An 18,687-nucleotide genomic window follows, 5' to 3' on the forward strand; every position below is an offset into this window, starting at 1 on the left:
AGAAAATAATTTTTTTTCTTGACTGTTGATTTCAGTGTGCACAAGCTCTTTTTCTACCTCAGTGGCTCCCAACCTGTGATGCCCCATGCTTGCTGCATTCTAGAGTTTTGCAGGCTTGTTGGCACACAATGTGAATTGAAAAGAGAATACCTGGGAACGTCTAGGTGGCTCAGCGGTTGGGCAACTGCCGTCGGTTCAGGGCATGATCCTGGAGTCCCGGGATCAAGTCCCACATCAGGCTCCCTGCATGGAGCCTGCTTCTCCCTCTGCCTATGTCTCTGCCTCTCTCTCTGGGTCTCTCATGAATAAATAAATAAAATCTTTAAAAAAGAAAGAAAGAAAAGAGAATCCCAGGTTCCAATGGGGAAGGCCAGAAACTTTGTCTTCCTTTCCAAAGGATCATCTCTCCAGTAGCTCAGCCTGGGAGCAGTAAAGCCCAGAAGTGAGACTTCCCAGTTGAGACTGAGTTTAGGGCTCTGAAGGCTTTGCCTTGGGCCCTCACCATCACAACCACATATCTAACTTGTGGCCACCATGCCATGTGGCACTAATGGCATAGGCCTCCTGATAGAGCAGCTGCTTTGCCTAAGAAGTTGCTTTAGAAGAAGAGTAGCAGATGTCATGTATGTGTGTGGGTGATTACACTGCAGAATGCTTTCAAAATTAGGGAATCCTTGGGGTGCCTGGTGGCTCGGTTGGTTAAGTGTCCCAACTCTTGATTTCAGCTCAGGTCATAATCTCGGGGAGATCAAGCCCCCATGACAGGCTTCATACCTGTCAGCATGGAACCTGCTTAAGATTCTCTCTCCCCCAACCCCCATGTCTGTGTGTGTCTGTGTGTGTGTGCATGTGCGCACATGTGCTTGCTCTCTCTCAAAAATAAAGTAAAATTAAATTAAATTTAAAAATTAGGGAACTGCTGGCTCATAGTCGCTCCAGGCAGGAATTTCCTCTCCCACTGTATGGATTGGCTAAAGGCTCCAATCTTTTAGGGAAATACACCCCACTGTCCAGTGATCTCCAAACAAAATGTGGGGAGCTATGCAATGATTAATGTTAAAGCTAATGAGAACTAGTGCTTTATAGATAGTATGCACTGCTTATTTGCTTTGTCATGATGGAAGATGTGGAGATACTGATTGTAGATGGTTGGAAGTCAGTGCCAACCAAAGACAGGTTATACAGGCCCAAAAGGTAGCTGCATTGAAAAAGAAATGTTATAAATTTTATTGAGAGGAAAATAACATTACAAATTCTGAAAAGCGGGCAGCCCTGGTGTCGCAGTAGTTTAGCGCCGCCTGCAGCCCGGGGTGTGATCCTGGAGTCCCGCCATCGAGTCCCATGTTGGGCTCCCTGTGTGGAGCCCGCTTCTCCCTCTGCCTGTGTCTCTGCCTCTCTCTCTCTCTCTCTCTCTCTCTCTCTCTCTCTGTGCCTCTATGAATAAATAAATAAAATCTTAAAAAAAAAAAAACAAATTCTGAAAAGCAAGAGTCTCACAAAACCTGGTTTTCAGAGGTAACTGGAGTTTTGCATATCCCCATGCAGTCTTTGTCTTTACATAGGCATATTTTATTTTCGTGATTGTAATTTTAGCCTTCGTGCCAGGATGATGTAGTCTGCTTTTCCTCCCACTAATCCTGCTATTGTATGATATTATCTAATTTCTCATGAGCTCCCTAATGACTAAGACCTGTGAAGAGGGTGAAAGGTGTAGGCTTGCTCTGGGTGTGTTCCAGGAGACTTGTTCTCTTTCCATTCTGAGAACAATAGGTGGTGACTTCATGGTTCTGTTCTGTGATTCACCCCACAGAGTGTGTCTTGAAAACCTTCTGTGGCGTCGCAGTGCATTTTCCTTTAAGGCTACCAAAAGCTGTCTTTTTCCATCATGGGACAAGTTGGTACGATTTCATGTGAACAGCACTTGCTGAACTCCATAACAAGGGTTTCTGAATAATGGAAATGTGCTGTTTGGGCCCTGAAACAGCTGCGATGCTTTTGTCAAGGATGCATCTTTACCAAAATGACAAATTAAAGCCCAAATGCTCTGCTTGGCAACAGTTGGGTCAAAACATTTAAGTCATTAATTAGAAGGAACTGAAGGGGGAAAATTTTACACAAATAACACAGCGTTGCAGACTCAACTTCATCTTGGAAAATGCAACTGAATTCTTAAAAAAAAAAAAAAAAATGAGGGCTCCCCTCAAGTGGGGCCTGCCAAGCTTGTCATTTGCAAATAAATCAAAAGACCATCATTGCAGGACAGAGAACCAATGAATAGAGTTGCTTTGTCATTCTTTGATGGGCCCCACACTCAAGCCTGCTATTAAAAATGAATGCATTCAAGAGGCTCTGCATTAAGAACATAAACAATTAAGGGCACTTGAGTTGCTCTGCTGAGAGCTGCCGCGAAGATAGGAGAGCTTTCTCCGGAGATGCAGGCCCCTGCAATCTGCCTCGTGAGGAGCCAGAGAATGGGAGCAATTAGTGTTGCTATCTCCGCCCCGGCAGCCTTTAGCAGGGCTGTTTTTTTTTTTCCTCCCCTACTTCTTCCTTTTAACCCCTCCCTGTTTTCGGAGAAGCTGCGAGTGTGAAAGATGAGCAGGGAAAGGATGGAGTATGCGCCCAGTTGGAAAGGGCTCAGGTTTAGAACACGGTAGGAGCTGCCAAATGAGGGGGAGTTAGGACATAAAAGTTATTATCTGCCAGTAATTGGTGACTTCTGTTCTGATTAATTGAGCCACTAAAGGGTTTCTGTCATCTGGTACTCTTTGTTTTGTTTTAATCATAGGGTTTAAGAAGGGGCGAGACTATGTTGCCAGGGATGGTATCATTTAAATGAATATTGTTTGAGGTTTCCCACAGTAGGCAAATGTGCTCCTTCACCCCTGGGTTGTGTTCCTGCCATGGGCTTGGTTTATAAAAAATGGGCAGAGAAGGGCACCATTGCTCATGGCTAGGCCTTGGAGGAGAGGCGGGTCGGATCTCCTTGCCTGCTTGTTTCTGACCCCAGGCAGGATTTGCTCACCTTTCAGCCCTTTCTCACTGGGCACTTGTGCTGATTGACGGGGTGTAAGAGGACCTGGTATGTGTACTAAGTAGTAGATGCCATCACTGTCTTGGCGGACCGTTGTCTGTGGTTCTCAAAGTGGGGTTCCCAGTTCAAGAACTGCAGATCACCTGGGAACTTGTTAGAAATGCAGATGCTTGTGCTGCAGACCTCCTGACTCAAACTCTGGGAGTGGGGCCCAGCCATCTGTGTTTTAACAAGCCTTTCATGTGATCTCACTGCCCCCTTAAGTCTGAAAACCACTGACAACCTCGTTAAACCATTAAAACCACAGAGAGAGGCCAAGCCCTTTTCATTTGGATTTCCCCAAAATGTGGTTAGTCCTTTATGAACATAATTCTATTTTAAACAGAAGGCTACACTGATGCATTAGAATCTAAGATAAAATTACCTTTGCATGCATGTGCTGGTGAAGCAAGGTGCCATTATGGGAGACAGGCTGGTGAAATGCCAACCTTCTGAAGACAGTCTGTAGGCAGGGAACCTTTCTCCTCCTGTGAAGGGCAGCTGGGAGACTATCGGGAGATTATTTACAGTGTTCCTCATATATCATTTTAGGTATGCAATTTTTGTTCAAACATCTTAAATTTTTCTTAGGTATATCCTGATGTCATCTTTAGGATCTAGAGATGTATTTTTGGATGGGTTTTTGTGGATTTTGCTTTACTGGGGTGCTAGATTGCCTGATGTTAGGGCTGACGCACTAATGAAAGGATGAAAGTGAGGTTATTTGGCTGGCTGCTCTTTGTTTGCCATTTATAACCCAGGTCCCTTATAAGATTCCTCCCCTGCCTTGCTGAGCATTTCTGCCATGCCACCACCGGCAGACGGGGGCTGCTTCTTGTGGTGCTGTTGTTGGCTGAGGGATGACATGCTCTTGACTTTGCGCTGCTGTGGTCCTACTTGGGCGTCTTGCTTTGCAGACAAGGCTGAGTTCATCAGCTTTGTTTCTGGTTTTGAGTGTGTCCCAGTTTCCCACTTCCACTTCCTAGAGAAAGGAGTAGGCAGAGGAAGTGACTTCTAATATTGCTTTATGATCCCAGGCAAATCATTTACTGTAGGCATTGGTTTCTGCACTGTGATAAGAGGATTGTAAGAGAGCTGGGCACCCAAAGGGTTTTAGGGTTTGCCAGCATTGTTGTGAGTCAGCGCCACCGTCAATCACAGGAGTAGTGGGCCTGACTGCCCTTCTCTCCCTTCCCTGGGTAATCACACGTTAAAACAGTCAATCATGGGTGGTGTTTTCAAGGTCACTGGAGGGGGGAAAAGTTACAGATAACCCTGCCACCCCAGCATAATCACTGTTTTTATTTTGGGTATCAAGTTATAGCACTTGGCCACATGCATAAGTTAAAAAAAAAATAGACACATTAACACCACATCTTTGTTCTCTTCCTGCTTCATCTAGTGAACGTGTTGGCCATTTAAGCATCATTATCCATCAAAATCACTTTAATGGTTACTGGCCATGCCTTTGGGTTGATGTAGTGTAGTTAACCATTCTCCTAGTATTAGACAACTGACTTATCAGGAGGGCAAATGTTAACTTTTTCAAAAACTCTGCAGATGGTTGTGATGTGTGGAACTGCTGTTCTATCTTTACCTGGCTTTTTCTCTTTTGCTTTGAAACGAGTGCTGCAGTGAACAGCTTCATGCATGGAATGCTTTTCATCTGAACTATTTCCTTAGGATACATTCTTAGCTGTGGGAAGCCTTACCAAAGGGTTTGAATAATTTCATGCTCTTGAAACACATTGCCCACCTCTTTCCAAGATGACTGTACCAATTTACTCTGTCATCAGTAATATACGATTGTTCCAGCTTCCCAGAGGACTCATCATTGTGGGATTTTTTTAATTTTTTTAAATAAAATAACTTAACTGGTGTGGAATGACCCTCCTTACACACAACAAAATCTGCATTTTATTTGGTTACTGGTGAGGTTGGACTCCCCCCACCCCCACCCCCACCCCCCTGTGTTTCAGGCTGTCATTTCACAGACTCAGAAATCCAGTCAGAAGGGATTTAGAGATTATTTATTTCCTTTTTTTGTATGCTTTGTTTTCATGTTCTTGCCCATTTATCTGTTGCCAGACACTTCTTACCAACACTCCACTGTGTTTTTCTCTTGGCTTCCCGCTTGGTTCAAGGAAACCAGAAGATCGGTTTGCCAGCCCTCAGCACAAGCAGCATTTTTTATGATCCATCAATTTGCAATTTAATGGTGGTGGAGTTTCCCCTCCCTAAGCTGACTTTGGGCAAGGTGCCATTGGATTGCTTTGAGACCCACGGGCAATTACTCTTGAGCAGTCTTCGCCCTGTTTTGAGCTTCAGACAACACTCAATATATATTACTCTCTGCATAGCAGAGAAGGGGACAGACGTTGGGTAGTGGGGTCTTCAGTCTAGTAGACAAGGTGTAAGGAATATGAAAAGGTGGAGAGCTGAGCTCTCAGGAATCATAAAATCCTAAAACTTTAAGTTTAGGAAGAACATTCCATGTTCCATTAAGAGCCTTGCAGAATACACTAGGTTTTGGTTCATTGCAGGCCCTGGAGGGGTTTGTCCATATTGAAGTTAAAATACGCATGTACACCAATCTCATACTTCAAGACAGGATTTTGTCCTGTAAACAAAGCCTTATTCAAACACCATTTATAAACAGTTTATCTGGTTGCATCTTGGCCATTGAGTTGAAGGTGTGCGGGGATTCTATGAAGCATTCTTTTTGTGGGGCAGGTCTGGCAAGGAGCTGTGTCAGGGTTCACTAGGAGTCTTGCTCTCATGCTTCCCGTCTTGCATGGAGAAGACTTTAATGCCAGAAGCTGTTATGAAACTCTATGGAACCTTTAGGTAAACAAGATTTTAAACATAGAAGCTTACTAAGGAGGGCACTTGATGAGACGAGCACTGAGTGTTATATGTTGGCAAATTAAATTTAAATAAAATGTTTTAAAACTAATAAACACAGAGGCCTAGGTTGCTAAATGACAGTAAATGCTGTGGAGGATTATGCATGGCCTGGACAAGTACTTATTGGTGTTACGGGGCAGCTTCGAAGTGGATTTAAGGAAGGCCTCCAAGGGTCAGGGTAGTAGTAGTAGAGCACTTGGCACTAGTGTAGCTATAGCTGACATAGTTGGTCACTTGATTCTGACGAAACACTGGGGTCATTTGGCAGAGATCTGGGGCCCAGCAGTGGGAGTGACTTCCCTGAGGACACCGAGTACTCACTCATTTGCTGAGATGGAAACCCAAGTTTTTGGATTATCAGGGCCCACGCTATTACCATAAGCAAATCAGTGAGGGAAGTTGGCACTGACAAGGAGAATAACAGATAGTTCTGGACAGGTAATTTGGATTCCTGCTTCCTGCTACCTCAGTATGTGGCAGCTATCCATGAAGGAAGGCTTGGTGCTGGGGCCTTTGACCTGCTCGTTAAGTTTCTGGGCATGAAGTTTCCTTGCAGATCTGGTTTGGGGAAAGCTCTTGACAGCCTAAATGTTGTTGCCTTACGTGGTGTCATAAATACAGGAACAGGAAAATTTATATATAAGCATTATGACTTACCGAATATATCTTCAGCTTTGGGCAGAAGAATGATTTCTAGAGGGAAAATACGGTTCTCCTTTGCATTTTTTCCCCCTGGAGCTGTCCAGCCTTCAGAGCACATAGAAGGCAGTCTTAAAAGAGTCATAGAACTTTCTTAATACCTGCTGAAGCCGGGTGAAATGTCCAGTTTAACCTGCTTACAAACTCTGTAGTCAGGAGTAGAAGCACAGGTGGCAAACTGGTACTTGTTATATTGTGCTAAATTAAAGGTCTTATCAGAATATCCTTGCATTGAAGCAAGAGATAATACTAAGGAATTACTGTCTGCTTTTATGCTGCTGTCCACGCTCTTTTAAGAGTTGGGGAAAACGTTTGTGAAACCATCCTCGGGTGGCAGTGATATTTCGGAGCTCACAAAGCCCTGTCTGGGAAACAGGTTGCATCCTCACTCTGCCAGAAGGGTAGGTACTCTTGTTAGGGAGAACCAGGGCAGCTTGAAGAATTTCAGGGTAAACCAGAGGTGAGATCTGAATTTAGCTTTGTAGGCCCAAATCAAGCTCATTTGTCAGAGGCTCCGTTAAGATGAGGGTTTAGAGACCTGGCAGAGGGGGGAAGACAGCTGGGCTAATAGCCTCCTCTGTTGCTCTGATTTCCATTCTTTCTCCGGACCATTGATTGAGAATTCCCAGGACAGATGGCATGGCTTTTGACGTCTCTTCATCGGTTTGAGTTTTGATCTTTCACCTTCTTCTTCTGTTTCAATCTTATGTACTCTTACCTAATTTATATTGTTTATGCCTTAACCTGTACTTCTTGTGTTTTTAGTGACTTTGATAATTATTGAAGGTTTATGAGTTCATTCCATTTAGGGTCTAAACTGTCCCCTGACAGTTAAGTTCAGTTCTACCTTGAAGCCATTCTATGTAATAACACATATAATTATCATTACTAATTAAAGAGATCCATCTTTTCTTAAACCAAAATAAATTCCATTAGCAGTGCTAGAAGAAAATTAAGAATGGCCTCTATGATTTTTGGGTGTTCTAACCCTGACCCTAAAGTCAAGAACACAGGAAAAATATCCCTTAGTAAGTGATCACATAAAAATTTAAAGTTACTCATGGCCAAAAAAATCCGTGGTAAGCAAGGTTGAAAGACTAGTGGCAAGCTGGAAAAACTATGGAAAAAGGGTCAATATTTATTATATGGCAAGAACTATTACAAAAAGACAGTGATGAGTAGTAAATACCCAAGGAAAAATAATGGAAAGAAAATAGAAAGTGGACCAAAAAATATGTGAGAAGATGTTTAGGTACAGGAAGAATCTAAGTAATGCAAATAAAAACGAAGTCATTGTTTTAATCTATTAGATGGATAGAGATTTTAAAAAGGTCAACAAAACCCAATATTGACATTGGGTAGGAGAGCAAGCCCCCTCATAGACTAGTGATACTGTAAATTGGTAACCTTTTCTGCAGGGCAGTTTATCAGCATGCATTACAATGTAAAATATGTATACACTTTGACCTAGCAGTTTCACTTCTTCCTTTTAGAGATCTATGTAGAGGGTTATTCGACACAGAGTTTGTAATTTTGGAAAATTAGATGAAATATAAATACCCACTGATACCGGGAGTGCACCAGTATGCTTGTATGGTGGAATGATGTCTTTATTCATGTTTGTATTTATTGAGTGGGAGGGCACCCATTTATACATTTTTGGGTGGAAATAATGTATTATTGAAAAGCAGTGAATAATATAATGGGACCCCGTGGTATAGGAAGTGTATCTTTCCACCCTGGGCTTGTGCACATGTATGTAATGAGAGCCTGGAATGATCCTTTCCAGAATCACCAAAATGTTGTTAGTCATGGATATTCCGGGATGATAGACTTAAGGTTATTTTAACTTTATTTTATATTTCTGTATATATATCTCAATGTGTGCCTGTGTATGCTCAAAATGAGCCTATGTCCTCTTTAAAAGTGGACCTTAAGTGTGCATTTTGGAGAACGGGAAAGTACGGACTGCTGTTGGACTGTACGGTAGGTATGGAATAGGGAATAAGGACCTACAAGTCCGCAAAGGGCAGCTCTACTCCTACATGGGTACCCTAATATATGGTGCAGAACCCTGTTGTAAAGGAAGGGAAGTCTACCCATACTTTCAAGGAGAGCCATGACCTTGAGTTAGAGTCCGTGGCTCTGATCAAATGAGCTGGGTGGGGCTGACCCAGTTCTGTTTTTGCACCTGGTACAGCTGCATCTTTTTTGCATAGATCTGTTTGCCCCGCTGGTTAAAGCAAGGTCATGGGTTTGCTCTCTACCCTGAGCATTTATTTCCCCCTCTCTTCCAAGGAGAGGTCTGTAACCCTATCTCATTGGTGGTCAGGGAGAATTGAGTTGGTTTGGCCTAAGTCCCATCCCATAAAACCAAAGTCCTTGTTGCTTAGTTAACTGGAATTATCCTGGAGGAGAAAGGCAGCTCTTTTTAATATGCTTGATTATACAGCTTCTGGGCTTTCTACTTTATCTTGCTTACTCCATTCTCTGGGCATAGTCTATATGCTTCATAATTTTCTTCTCATGCTCCTTTTCATCACCTAATTCGGTAATAGAGGTGGCATTAGTAAGCATTGACAGAAAATGATGAAATAAATAAGGTCAAGGCTGGGCCTTTGTAGATGACCTTTTTTTGTTTTGTTTTGTTTGTTTTGTTTTTAAGGCAGAACTGGTTCTTCAGAATTAGAGGAAAGCAGAGCTGCTTTGCATTGCTGGAGGATGTTAGAGGCTGGGTGGGCAGAGTACTATTTATTGCCTCCCTTGGCCAGTTTATCCCTTGCAGCAGAGGGACTGCTGTGGATTTGGAACTGAGCGGGGACTTCTCTTACTTTCTTTATAAAAGCCTGTGCCACAGACCCTCAGGACACATTTTGTGACATCCAGCTGACCCATGGGGCTCTCCCAGCAAGGTGTACATTTGATACCTCACTGTGGTGATACTTGACAGATAAATACCCAGAGCACCTCGACCTGACCCTCATACTGGCCTTGGGTGCTGTTTCAGCTATGTTTCTTTGGCCTGTTTGCAATAGACTCATTGAGGGCTACTAATGTTGAAGTCCTGTTTGAGTTGTATAAAAGTTAGGTTGTATAAGAGTTGGGACAAGCAGGAAGGTCTGTGGGCTCCTCTTGCTCTCACTCTTGACCTTATCTTGAAGGCTAGACCCAGTTTGATGGTGCCCCTGCCCCACTGGCTTACTACACCAGTTGGAATGAACTTGCTATAATGACATAAAAACATGTAGTATGGAGCACCTGGGTGGCTCAGTAGTTGAGCATCTGCCTTTGGCTCAGGGCGTGATCCTGGGGTCCTGGGATAGAGTCCCGCATCAGGCTCCCCATAGGGAGCCTGATTCTCCCTCTGCCTATGTCTCTGCCTCTCTCTGTGTACATCTCATGAATGAATGGATGAAATCTTTATTTTTTGTTTTAAAGATTTTATTTATTTATTCATGAGAGACAGAGAGAGAGAGAGAGAGGCAGAGACACAGGCAGAGGGAGAAGCAGGCTCCATGCAAGGAGCCCGACGTGGTACTTGATCCCGGGTCTCCAGGATCACACCCGGGGCTGCAGGCAGCGCTAAACCGCTGCGCCACTGGGGCTGCCCACGGATGAAATCTTCAAAAAAACAACAACAAAAAAAAAAACAGTTCAATAGTACACCATAATTGAATAAGCATATGAGGGGGTTTGCACTCACCAGGTTAAAGGACCGTATAGCCTTAAACCACGTAGATTTTCCGACTCAATTAAGCTGCCCATTATCTTTTCTTTAAGTGACCAATAAAGTGTGCGATTATGTCTTACTTTGCAAGTGGGATTAATATCTACTGTTTATCTCAAGATAAATATTAGCAACATAGCTTGGGAAAGCAATTTTATGCCCTCCAGAGTGAGGTAGTGGAAGGCTAAAGTGTTGGGTATGAAGTTTTATCTTTCTGAACTGATTATCAAGTATACTAAACATTTATATGGCTTTGTCTTTATAGACTGAAATCGCCAAGAGATTGAATACAATTTGTGCACAAGTCATCCCATTTCTGTCTCAGGAAGTAAGTAAAACTGTTCAGCTGTTAAAGTGCAATTATGTTGCTTCTCTGTTTGCAAATTAGCTAGTTTTAAGATGTTAATTTTATCACAAGGAACAAGTGTGAAGAACATCTGTTACAGCTGAAGTGTGTAAACCCCCTGCTATTCCATCTAACAGATCTGAGGGCACACTGTAAAAGTGGTGACGATAGCTCAACCTCAAATTAATTTTTTTTTTCTGTGAAAGGCTGCAAAATGACAATCAAATGTAAAGCTTTCCTTTGCTTTGAGGAGTAGACTAAGCTTGGTAAGCCCCTGGTGATTCAAGTGTCCTTCTAGAGAGCTTTTCCTTTCCTGCATTTTGAAAATGGTTCCATCACAATTGACTTGACCATGGAAGCAGGTATTCCATTTGTACTTGTACATCAAGTCAGGTTGATGTAATGATGTCCACGGAGGACGAGAATGCTAATACTCCTAAGGATAAAATAAGAGTTTGCGTTACCGTGATGTACAGAGTCACTTACATATGTAAGCCATTTTATGAAGTTACAAAGTCACAGAGGTTGAACTTTTGTACTTTGAGAGGGAAAAGCTCTTCATATGAGTAATCTATGAAACTGATTCAAAACCAATATATTATAGTTTTGCCTGCAAGTTTACTTTACTTTACTTTCAGATACAAGCTAATAAATGATAACTGTGTTTTCAGCCTGGACAGGATGCATGTATCTTGAGACAGTGAAAAGCTTCCTGAACTCACAGCTAGAATACTGTGTCTGTTCTTGTTGGCATCTGCTGCTCCATAGTGGATAGCATAGGCTTCATCTCTGCCTTTCCTGGTGTAACATCTATTTGATGATAAAATTCAGATTTGTTGGCCTTTGGGATGGTGTCCTTAGACTTTAGTAATCCCAGATTCTGCCACAGCCTCATGCCTCTCTAAGCAAAGATGTGGCTTTGTTCTTATTTGTGAGTGGAGTTGGGAGGTATGCAGGGTGTTTCCAACCTGTGAACTAAGAGGGGGGGAGGGTATCCTTTTTTTTCCCCCTCAGGAGGATGAAAAATCTAAAGGCTAAATAAAGGAGAAGAATCCCCAGAGTTTCCACAAACTACTGGCGGGTTGAGATTTGTTGACTTGAGAAATAATGGAAGATTTAATGTTTAAATTTTAAGTATAGAAATGGGGGTTTTAAACCGGCTGTAAACTTTACCCACTCAAACTTACGGTGAACACCTTTCACAAACCTGGGTAATCCTCCAAATCCTCATACCATCGATTTTCTAAGGCTTCAGGTTATCAGTTTTGATGTCTTCGTTGACTTTTTTTTTTATCATTTCAACCCCAAAATTCCCATCAGAAGTTAAGTGGAGACTAGTGTTGGTTAGAAATAAGGAAAGCACCCGTTCTCTGTTTTCCTTTTCCTGCTGTACATGTGTTCTGTGAAATAATCAGTACTTGAGAAACTTCGCATTTAAATCCATATTCTACTTGGATCTGCATTGCATATGCTTTTATATTTTTGTTGTTGTTGTTGGAAGGTACAGTGAAGTTCTTTGGCTGCCTTGCTAACACTTTTTCTTCTTCTTGTTTTCAAAGCATCAGCAACAGGTGGCCCAGGCTGTCGAGCGTGCCAAACAGGTGACCATGGCAGAGTTGAATGCCATCATCGGGGTACGTGGCCTACCAGGTCTACCTCCTACAGTGTGTATAACCAGCTTTCATTTCTTATTAATTTGATGGCTTAATCTGTCTGTATATATCTACGTGTATATAATGTCGTGTAGGCTTATCGTTGGCCTGTCGGTCAGGGTGGGGGAGGAGGGCTCAGGTATGCCAAGGTGTGTTGAGGAAGACAGGTGAGCATAAGGTGATAGAAGCATTGTTAGGAGGGGAAGAAATGGGGAAATAGATGCAGTTTATACCCTGACACTTAAACCATCCTTGTAAAAGCTTCTAGTTAGAGTTTTAAATACTTTCCTGACTTCTGGCATCTAACTTTGGATCACAGTGAGGTCAGGACAGGTCTCAGGATGATCCTTTTATTTAGCCATTTTTGCTTTTTTGCCTTTTGCTTTCTGGGGTGTTAGACCCTGGTATAACTGTTTGCTCTTTCTCTTTCTTGTGCCTCTTGCATGAATTTTTAAGTGGCACCCCAATGAAAAAAGCTCTCTCTTGCCGTTGAAGAAGTGATAATTGTCTGCCCCAGTGCTCTCTAGCCTTTCACCAGGTTTCTGCTCTCCTGTGTTGAGTTCAGTTAGCGCTCCACGCTGGCAACTGGTTGTCAATCACAGGTCATTTGCTCTGCATTAATGAGCCCAGTGAACCGTGGGGTCCATCCCTCCCTTCCCCGCCCCCCCTGAGCTCGTCCTCACCACTGCAGGCCCTGAGACCCAGAGACGGTTTTCATGTTTTCTGCCCTTCCAGACTAAGCCAAAGAAGTAGCTGAAACAAGGGACCATCCTTTCTGATTTTATTCATATGTTAGTGCCTTGAGCGGATTCAAATCACTCATTTATCAATTTATGTTAATTGCTTGTGAGAAGATGCCCTGCTGGTCTTTATAGTTCCCTCAGACACTTTGTAATGATAATTAGACATGCTGCTGTACGGATTAAGAGTGCCATAGTCCAATGACGGCCACAGACAATGGAACCAGTTAATCCATCAGGGTTTAAAATTACATCCCAACTGGAGATGGAGAAAAAACATAAGAGCCAAGGAGGATTAAAGAATGAGCCTCAGCTTGAAAACTCTCCTTTCATCAGTTTCTCAATTGCCGATCTGCAGTCGGGTTGCCTGTGGTAAGCTATTGGCAGTCAATTAGGTGAAATAAAGTGGGAGGGTGACCTTCATTTCCTTTTAATAGCTTTTTCCTCCCTGAAATGGGGAGCTTCAGTGGATTTTCAGCTTAAATTTTATTCAAGCTGCTTTATTACACTTGACAGCTTAGCTCTGCATAAACAATTCTCCCCTCCTCCTCTTTCCCCCCCAGACCCAGGCTCTGCCTTTCTCCCCCCGCTCTTTAGATCACATTTTTGACTGTTACTTAGTGGGCTCTCTAATCACATTCAACAAAAAACACAATTACATCTGCATTTGTCGGCTGCCTTCTGTACCCTTTTCTTGTGTAATGAATTGCTTTATTTCAGAGATCAAATCAAATATTCACTGGTACTTTTGCATGTACCGTGTTTGATTAGCAAAGACTAATAGCAAATTGTACTTGTAGCTTGAGCACAGAAATTTTTTAACCCAAATGAATGAGGATGGAAAAGCCTGTTTTGATTAAAGAGAAACATATGCAAAGCAATGCTCAAGTACCCAGTTACACTTTGTGGAACATGTTTGTTTTCTGAGAGTCTCTAAATTTTTACATACCATTTCTTGATGGCGGCGAACCTCCTACCTGTAAATTCTCAAAGGCCCTGCCCAGTCCCACACATTAGGAAGGAGGAAATTGTATTAACCAGATGTTTATAGGTAATACTCCTTTTGAATTGAATCAGAAACTGAAAATGGCAGGTCGCTTTAGAAGGGCAGATGAATCGCTAATTTTATGAATGGCTTTCATCCAGGAAACATGTTGTTGAGATTATAAAGGCAGATTAGCTCTGATAGCTAGCAACAATAACCCAAATCAGTGAATTGGGCCTCGCACAAGACTTAACGCCAAGTGCATGTCTTCAGCGACTAGCATGTGCGGTTTTTCTAATTGTAATTTTTGGCTCAGTCTATTAATTTATGTCAGAAGGCTCTTTTAAAGTTTGTAGTGATCAATAATTATCCTGCACCGTAAGTTTCATGCTCTGGCATATGCTTGATTTTTGCTTGAAAGGAATTGTGCGCGTCCTGGAAAATTGAAGTAGCATAAAATTGGGTTGACAATTCAGTGGACCTTTGCACCCCTTCATTGAACATGCAGTATGTCAACCTGTCTCCCCAGAGGGGAGGAGGCTCCGGGAGGCTGTCTGCTCCTACAAGCAGCAGCTGCGCACAGAGTAAATGCAGCCCGGTTTGATAGCAGCTGTCAGTATTGTTCAGGGACCGGCTCAGGATGAAGAACAATGGGAGAGGCCACGCTCTTCGTCTGCATCGACTTTCAGGCTAAGAAAAGAAATAGTAATTTAACGGTTTAGACATCTATTACAAGTGTGAAAGATCATGAAAGAGTAGCCTTTAAAATGCAAATGAGCCGAAACATTCTCATTCCCTTTAAGGTACAATCAAGGAGTTTACTGCTTGCTTGGCAGGGCTAAAGACATTTCTCTTTAGCAAACCTGGAAAAAGTGAAATCTTCTCAAGGACACCAGAGCTTCTAAGGTAGGCTCAGCTTGTGTCCTGGGACTGCAGATGGTCTTGGAGGAGGAAGAGATTGGTTCTATTTTTTCCGTTCACGTTGAGTGAATTAGCGATGCCCATTTCTCACCAGCATGGAGAACTTAGTTCTCCTACCTGACAGAAAATACTGGATTTTAAAGCCTTTTCACTACAGATGACACCTGCTTTAATCTCATAGATTACTGGTATTTAAGAAAGATAAGCTTCTTAGATACTTGATATTTGGAGAAACTATTAAAATAGTTACTTTTAATGTGATACTTTTTTAAACAGTTGTGACGGGTAGCAAATTTGATAATTGGCAGAATAATCACTGCAACCCTACTTTTTGAATTTTGCTTTTTATTAGCTCTTTTACTATTAAACGTGTTATGTTCTTATAGCAATAGAAAGAGTATTTAATAATGCAGCGATCTTAAAAGATGTGGGGTTGGTTTGGTTTGACACATGGCTCACTTGTGCTTTAGAAAACAGGTGTGTTGTAGGAAGGGAACTTACTATAGACCTTGATCTTTTTTTTTTTTTTAATTCTTTATGTCAGGACAGTCTCCGTGAAATCCTCAAAGATTTCTTTTCCAATTTGGAATTCTATTAAAAATGGTCAAAACAAAATAACTCTTTAGATGACAAACTTTGTGGAATAGTTAATGCCTTCCTAAAGGCAGGGAAAAGGATTGAAGGACTCTTCAAGGCCACTTTCCCTGGTATTATTTGTGGGGAGTTTGGAACTAAAAACTTTCTTCTACTTGCTATGATAATGATTTTAGTTGAGGTTGGGATTCCAGATAAGTAGTGTTATCTTTTAGTGGGTATATATCACATGTAATTAATATAGATTGTATGGGAGCACCTGGGTGGCTCAGTGGTTGAATGTCTGCCTTTGGCTCAGGTCATGATCCCGGGGTCCTGGGATCGAGTCCCACATTGGGCTTCCCACAGGAAGCCTGCTTCTCCCTCTGCCTATGTCTCTGCCTCTCTCTCTGTGTCTCTCATGAATAAATAAATAAAATATTTTTAAATTTAACAGATCTTATGGTTATACATATGTATAAATTTGTATACACAGGCTTTTTTTTTAATTGAGGTGTAATTGTGAATCACACCAATCTTAAATATACAGTATGATCACTTGGGCATGTGTGCACACCCTGTAACTCATACTACTTTTGGGGTGCAGATTCTCTCCACCCCAGGAAGTTCCGTTGTACATTTTCGCAGCCAGTATTTCTCCATCCTCAAAGGAAGATGATTGCTTTTTGGTTAAAGAGGACAAAATGATTAGCTGAGTGTAATTTGAAAAAAAATTGTGTCATTGTATGTCCACTGGCATCCAAGGACCAGCTGTCCAACCTGATGGTGTTTTGTCCTCATCTTTCTAAGAGCATTTGCCCTGTGTTACCTTGGACAAAGCATGGGTCCCGGATCAGATGAACTTGAGTGGGATGCTTGGTGCTGCCACATTTTTAGCTTTGTGACCTCGTCCAATCAGTTAACCTCCTTGAGTATCCTCATCTGTAATGGATAATACCATCTACCCTGCCTAGCTTTTGTAGGGATAAGACCATGGTTGGCAGCCTTTACCCAGCACGATCCTGACTCCTCTAACTGCAGTTCTGTCTACGTTGTTTCTGTATCTGTAGCCTATCTGTGGGTCCACTTGACCAAGTCTCTGTGAGGGGTGGTGGCTCCTAGTGGCTGGTTACTTCCCCTTTAATCTTTTCCCCTGGTTCTATGGATGTCTGTGTTTGAGTTTAGACCCATCCAGATGCTCTGTTCCTGCCATTCAGGTGCCGTACGTGAATGGTTTTTAGTAAGGTTGCAGCAGGGAAGAAGCATTGACTATTTAATTTTTGATGAACAAACTTAGGATTCAAAACAGAAGGGAGAAGGAGCACCTGGGTGGCTCTGTGGTTGAGTGTCCGCGCCTTTGGCTCAGGTTGTGATCCCGGGGTCCTGGGATTGAGTCCCACATAGGGCTCCCTGCAAGGAGCGTGCTTCTCCCTCTGCCTGTGTCTCTGCCTCTCTGTCTCATGAATAAATAAAAATAAAATCTTAAAAAAACAAAACAGATGGGGAAAAGTTAAATTTTGGGAGCTCCTGGAGAGAAAATCAAGAAGCAGAAATAAGGATAAGACATCATTGGCTTCCTTACCTAAGAGAAAGGGAAACAAGGTTTGTGCTGGCCCTGAGGGGTTGCACAGGTCATTGTGATAGAATTGAAAGGAGAGAGTGAGGAGATGGCCAGATGATGAGTAGGAGTTGTTCTTCCTATACTACAAAATGCCTGATTTTTGACAGCTGCCCCACTGATGGATGTTAAGACAATTTGAGCAGTTTCTCATAGCAGTGTGTGTGAACTTCAGGAGCTCAAAACATTTGGCTTAGTGTAGGCCATCTTGTTTGTCCTTTCTCATTTATTTGGACCTATTCTGACTTAATTTTCCATGAACAGAACTTCTGTCAAGGCCTTTGGGGCTCCAGTTATTGGTCACATGTATATATTCCTGCTTCATAGGCGAACTTAGAATTCTCTACACTTTAAAACAACTTAGTATGAAACAAAAGAAGTCTAGGGGCTTTGTGATGTCTATGTTTGTGTTAGGGGATGGCTATGAATACAAACTCCTGTTGTGTCCTCTAAGGAGGCTTCCTGTCCTTAAGAGATTGAGTTGTAGACCTAAAGGCTCCCCATTGTTGCATGAGATGATTGGTTTAAGGATTAGCAAAATGTTGGATTATTTTTCTCCTCCGGCTGTAGCTGTCAGCTATCTATAGGATTGCAGTGTGTGGAGTTTAAGAGGATGAGGTTAGCCTCTTATTCTTATGAGTATGCAGTTAATCCCTGGAAAGCCCAACAATAACCCAGCTGTAAGTTTCTTTATAAAACAAATTCGCCCTAGGAGAATAATGCCTAGCTGCTACCAAGAGCAGAAAATGACAGGGCTACAACTAGCCTAGATATTCTGGCTCTACTAACATATTTAGTGATCTGCCCTCTACCTAAATTCCGGTAGTCCAGCCCTTTTGTTAATTTTCCAAGGAGAAGGAGCAGTATTGCAAAGTCCGTTATGTATCCTACTTCTTGGGTTCAAGTTAAGTTTTTTACTGAGAGTACAAATGCAAGGCTTGTCTTCAGTGTCTGGGTTCTTCTGAATAGTCAGTGTGATTTTAGTTACTAGAAAACTTGTTGAGGCGTTGTTCATTTTTTAATTCTCCTGCGTATATTCATATGATTTGTACTTGATTCCTTGGAAGAAGGCATTATCACATTTTCTCTTTTCCAGAGTAGAAAGTAGAGCACCCCATTTTAAGAGTTAGACCTATGCATTTTTAAAAAATTGATATAACATTTACATACCATAAAATGTTCAAGGCATACGAATCAGTGGGTTTTAGTATATTCACAAACGTGTACAAACGTGTACAATCATCACCACTAATTCTAGAATATTTTTATCACTCTAGAAAGAAGCCTTGTATCCATTAGTAGTTACCCCCTCCACTCCCCATCCCCCAGTCCCTGCAACCACTGATCTTTCTGTCTCTGTGGTTTGCCTATTCCAAACGTTTTGTATAAAAGGAATCTGATAACGTGGCCTTTTGTGTCTGGGTTCTTTCACTTTGCATATAATTC

General features: G+C 42.2%; 1 protein-coding gene across 6 annotated transcripts in view; it reads left to right on the forward strand.

The window, feature by feature from the left end:
- Positions 1 to 18,687, forward strand: part of TLE1 (TLE family member 1, transcriptional corepressor) — an 85,973-nt gene that overhangs the window by 15,981 nt on the left and 51,305 nt on the right. For 3 of the 6 annotated variants that reach the window (XM_038527009.1, XM_038527010.1, XM_038527014.1), the window contains 2 exons: positions 10,672 to 10,734; positions 12,312 to 12,416. In XM_038527009.1, the coding sequence (XP_038382937.1) occupies positions 10,672 to 10,734; positions 12,312 to 12,416 (168 nt within the window). The remainder of the gene's footprint in view (positions 1 to 10,671; positions 10,735 to 12,311; positions 12,417 to 18,687) is intronic. The other 3 variants (XM_038527011.1, XM_038527012.1, XM_038527013.1) reach the window with 1 other exon arrangement.

Source organism: Canis lupus, chromosome 1, assembly GCF_011100685.1.
Source record: "Canis lupus familiaris isolate Mischka breed German Shepherd chromosome 1, alternate assembly UU_Cfam_GSD_1.0, whole genome shotgun sequence".
NCBI lineage: Eukaryota > Metazoa > Chordata > Mammalia > Carnivora > Canidae > Canis > Canis lupus.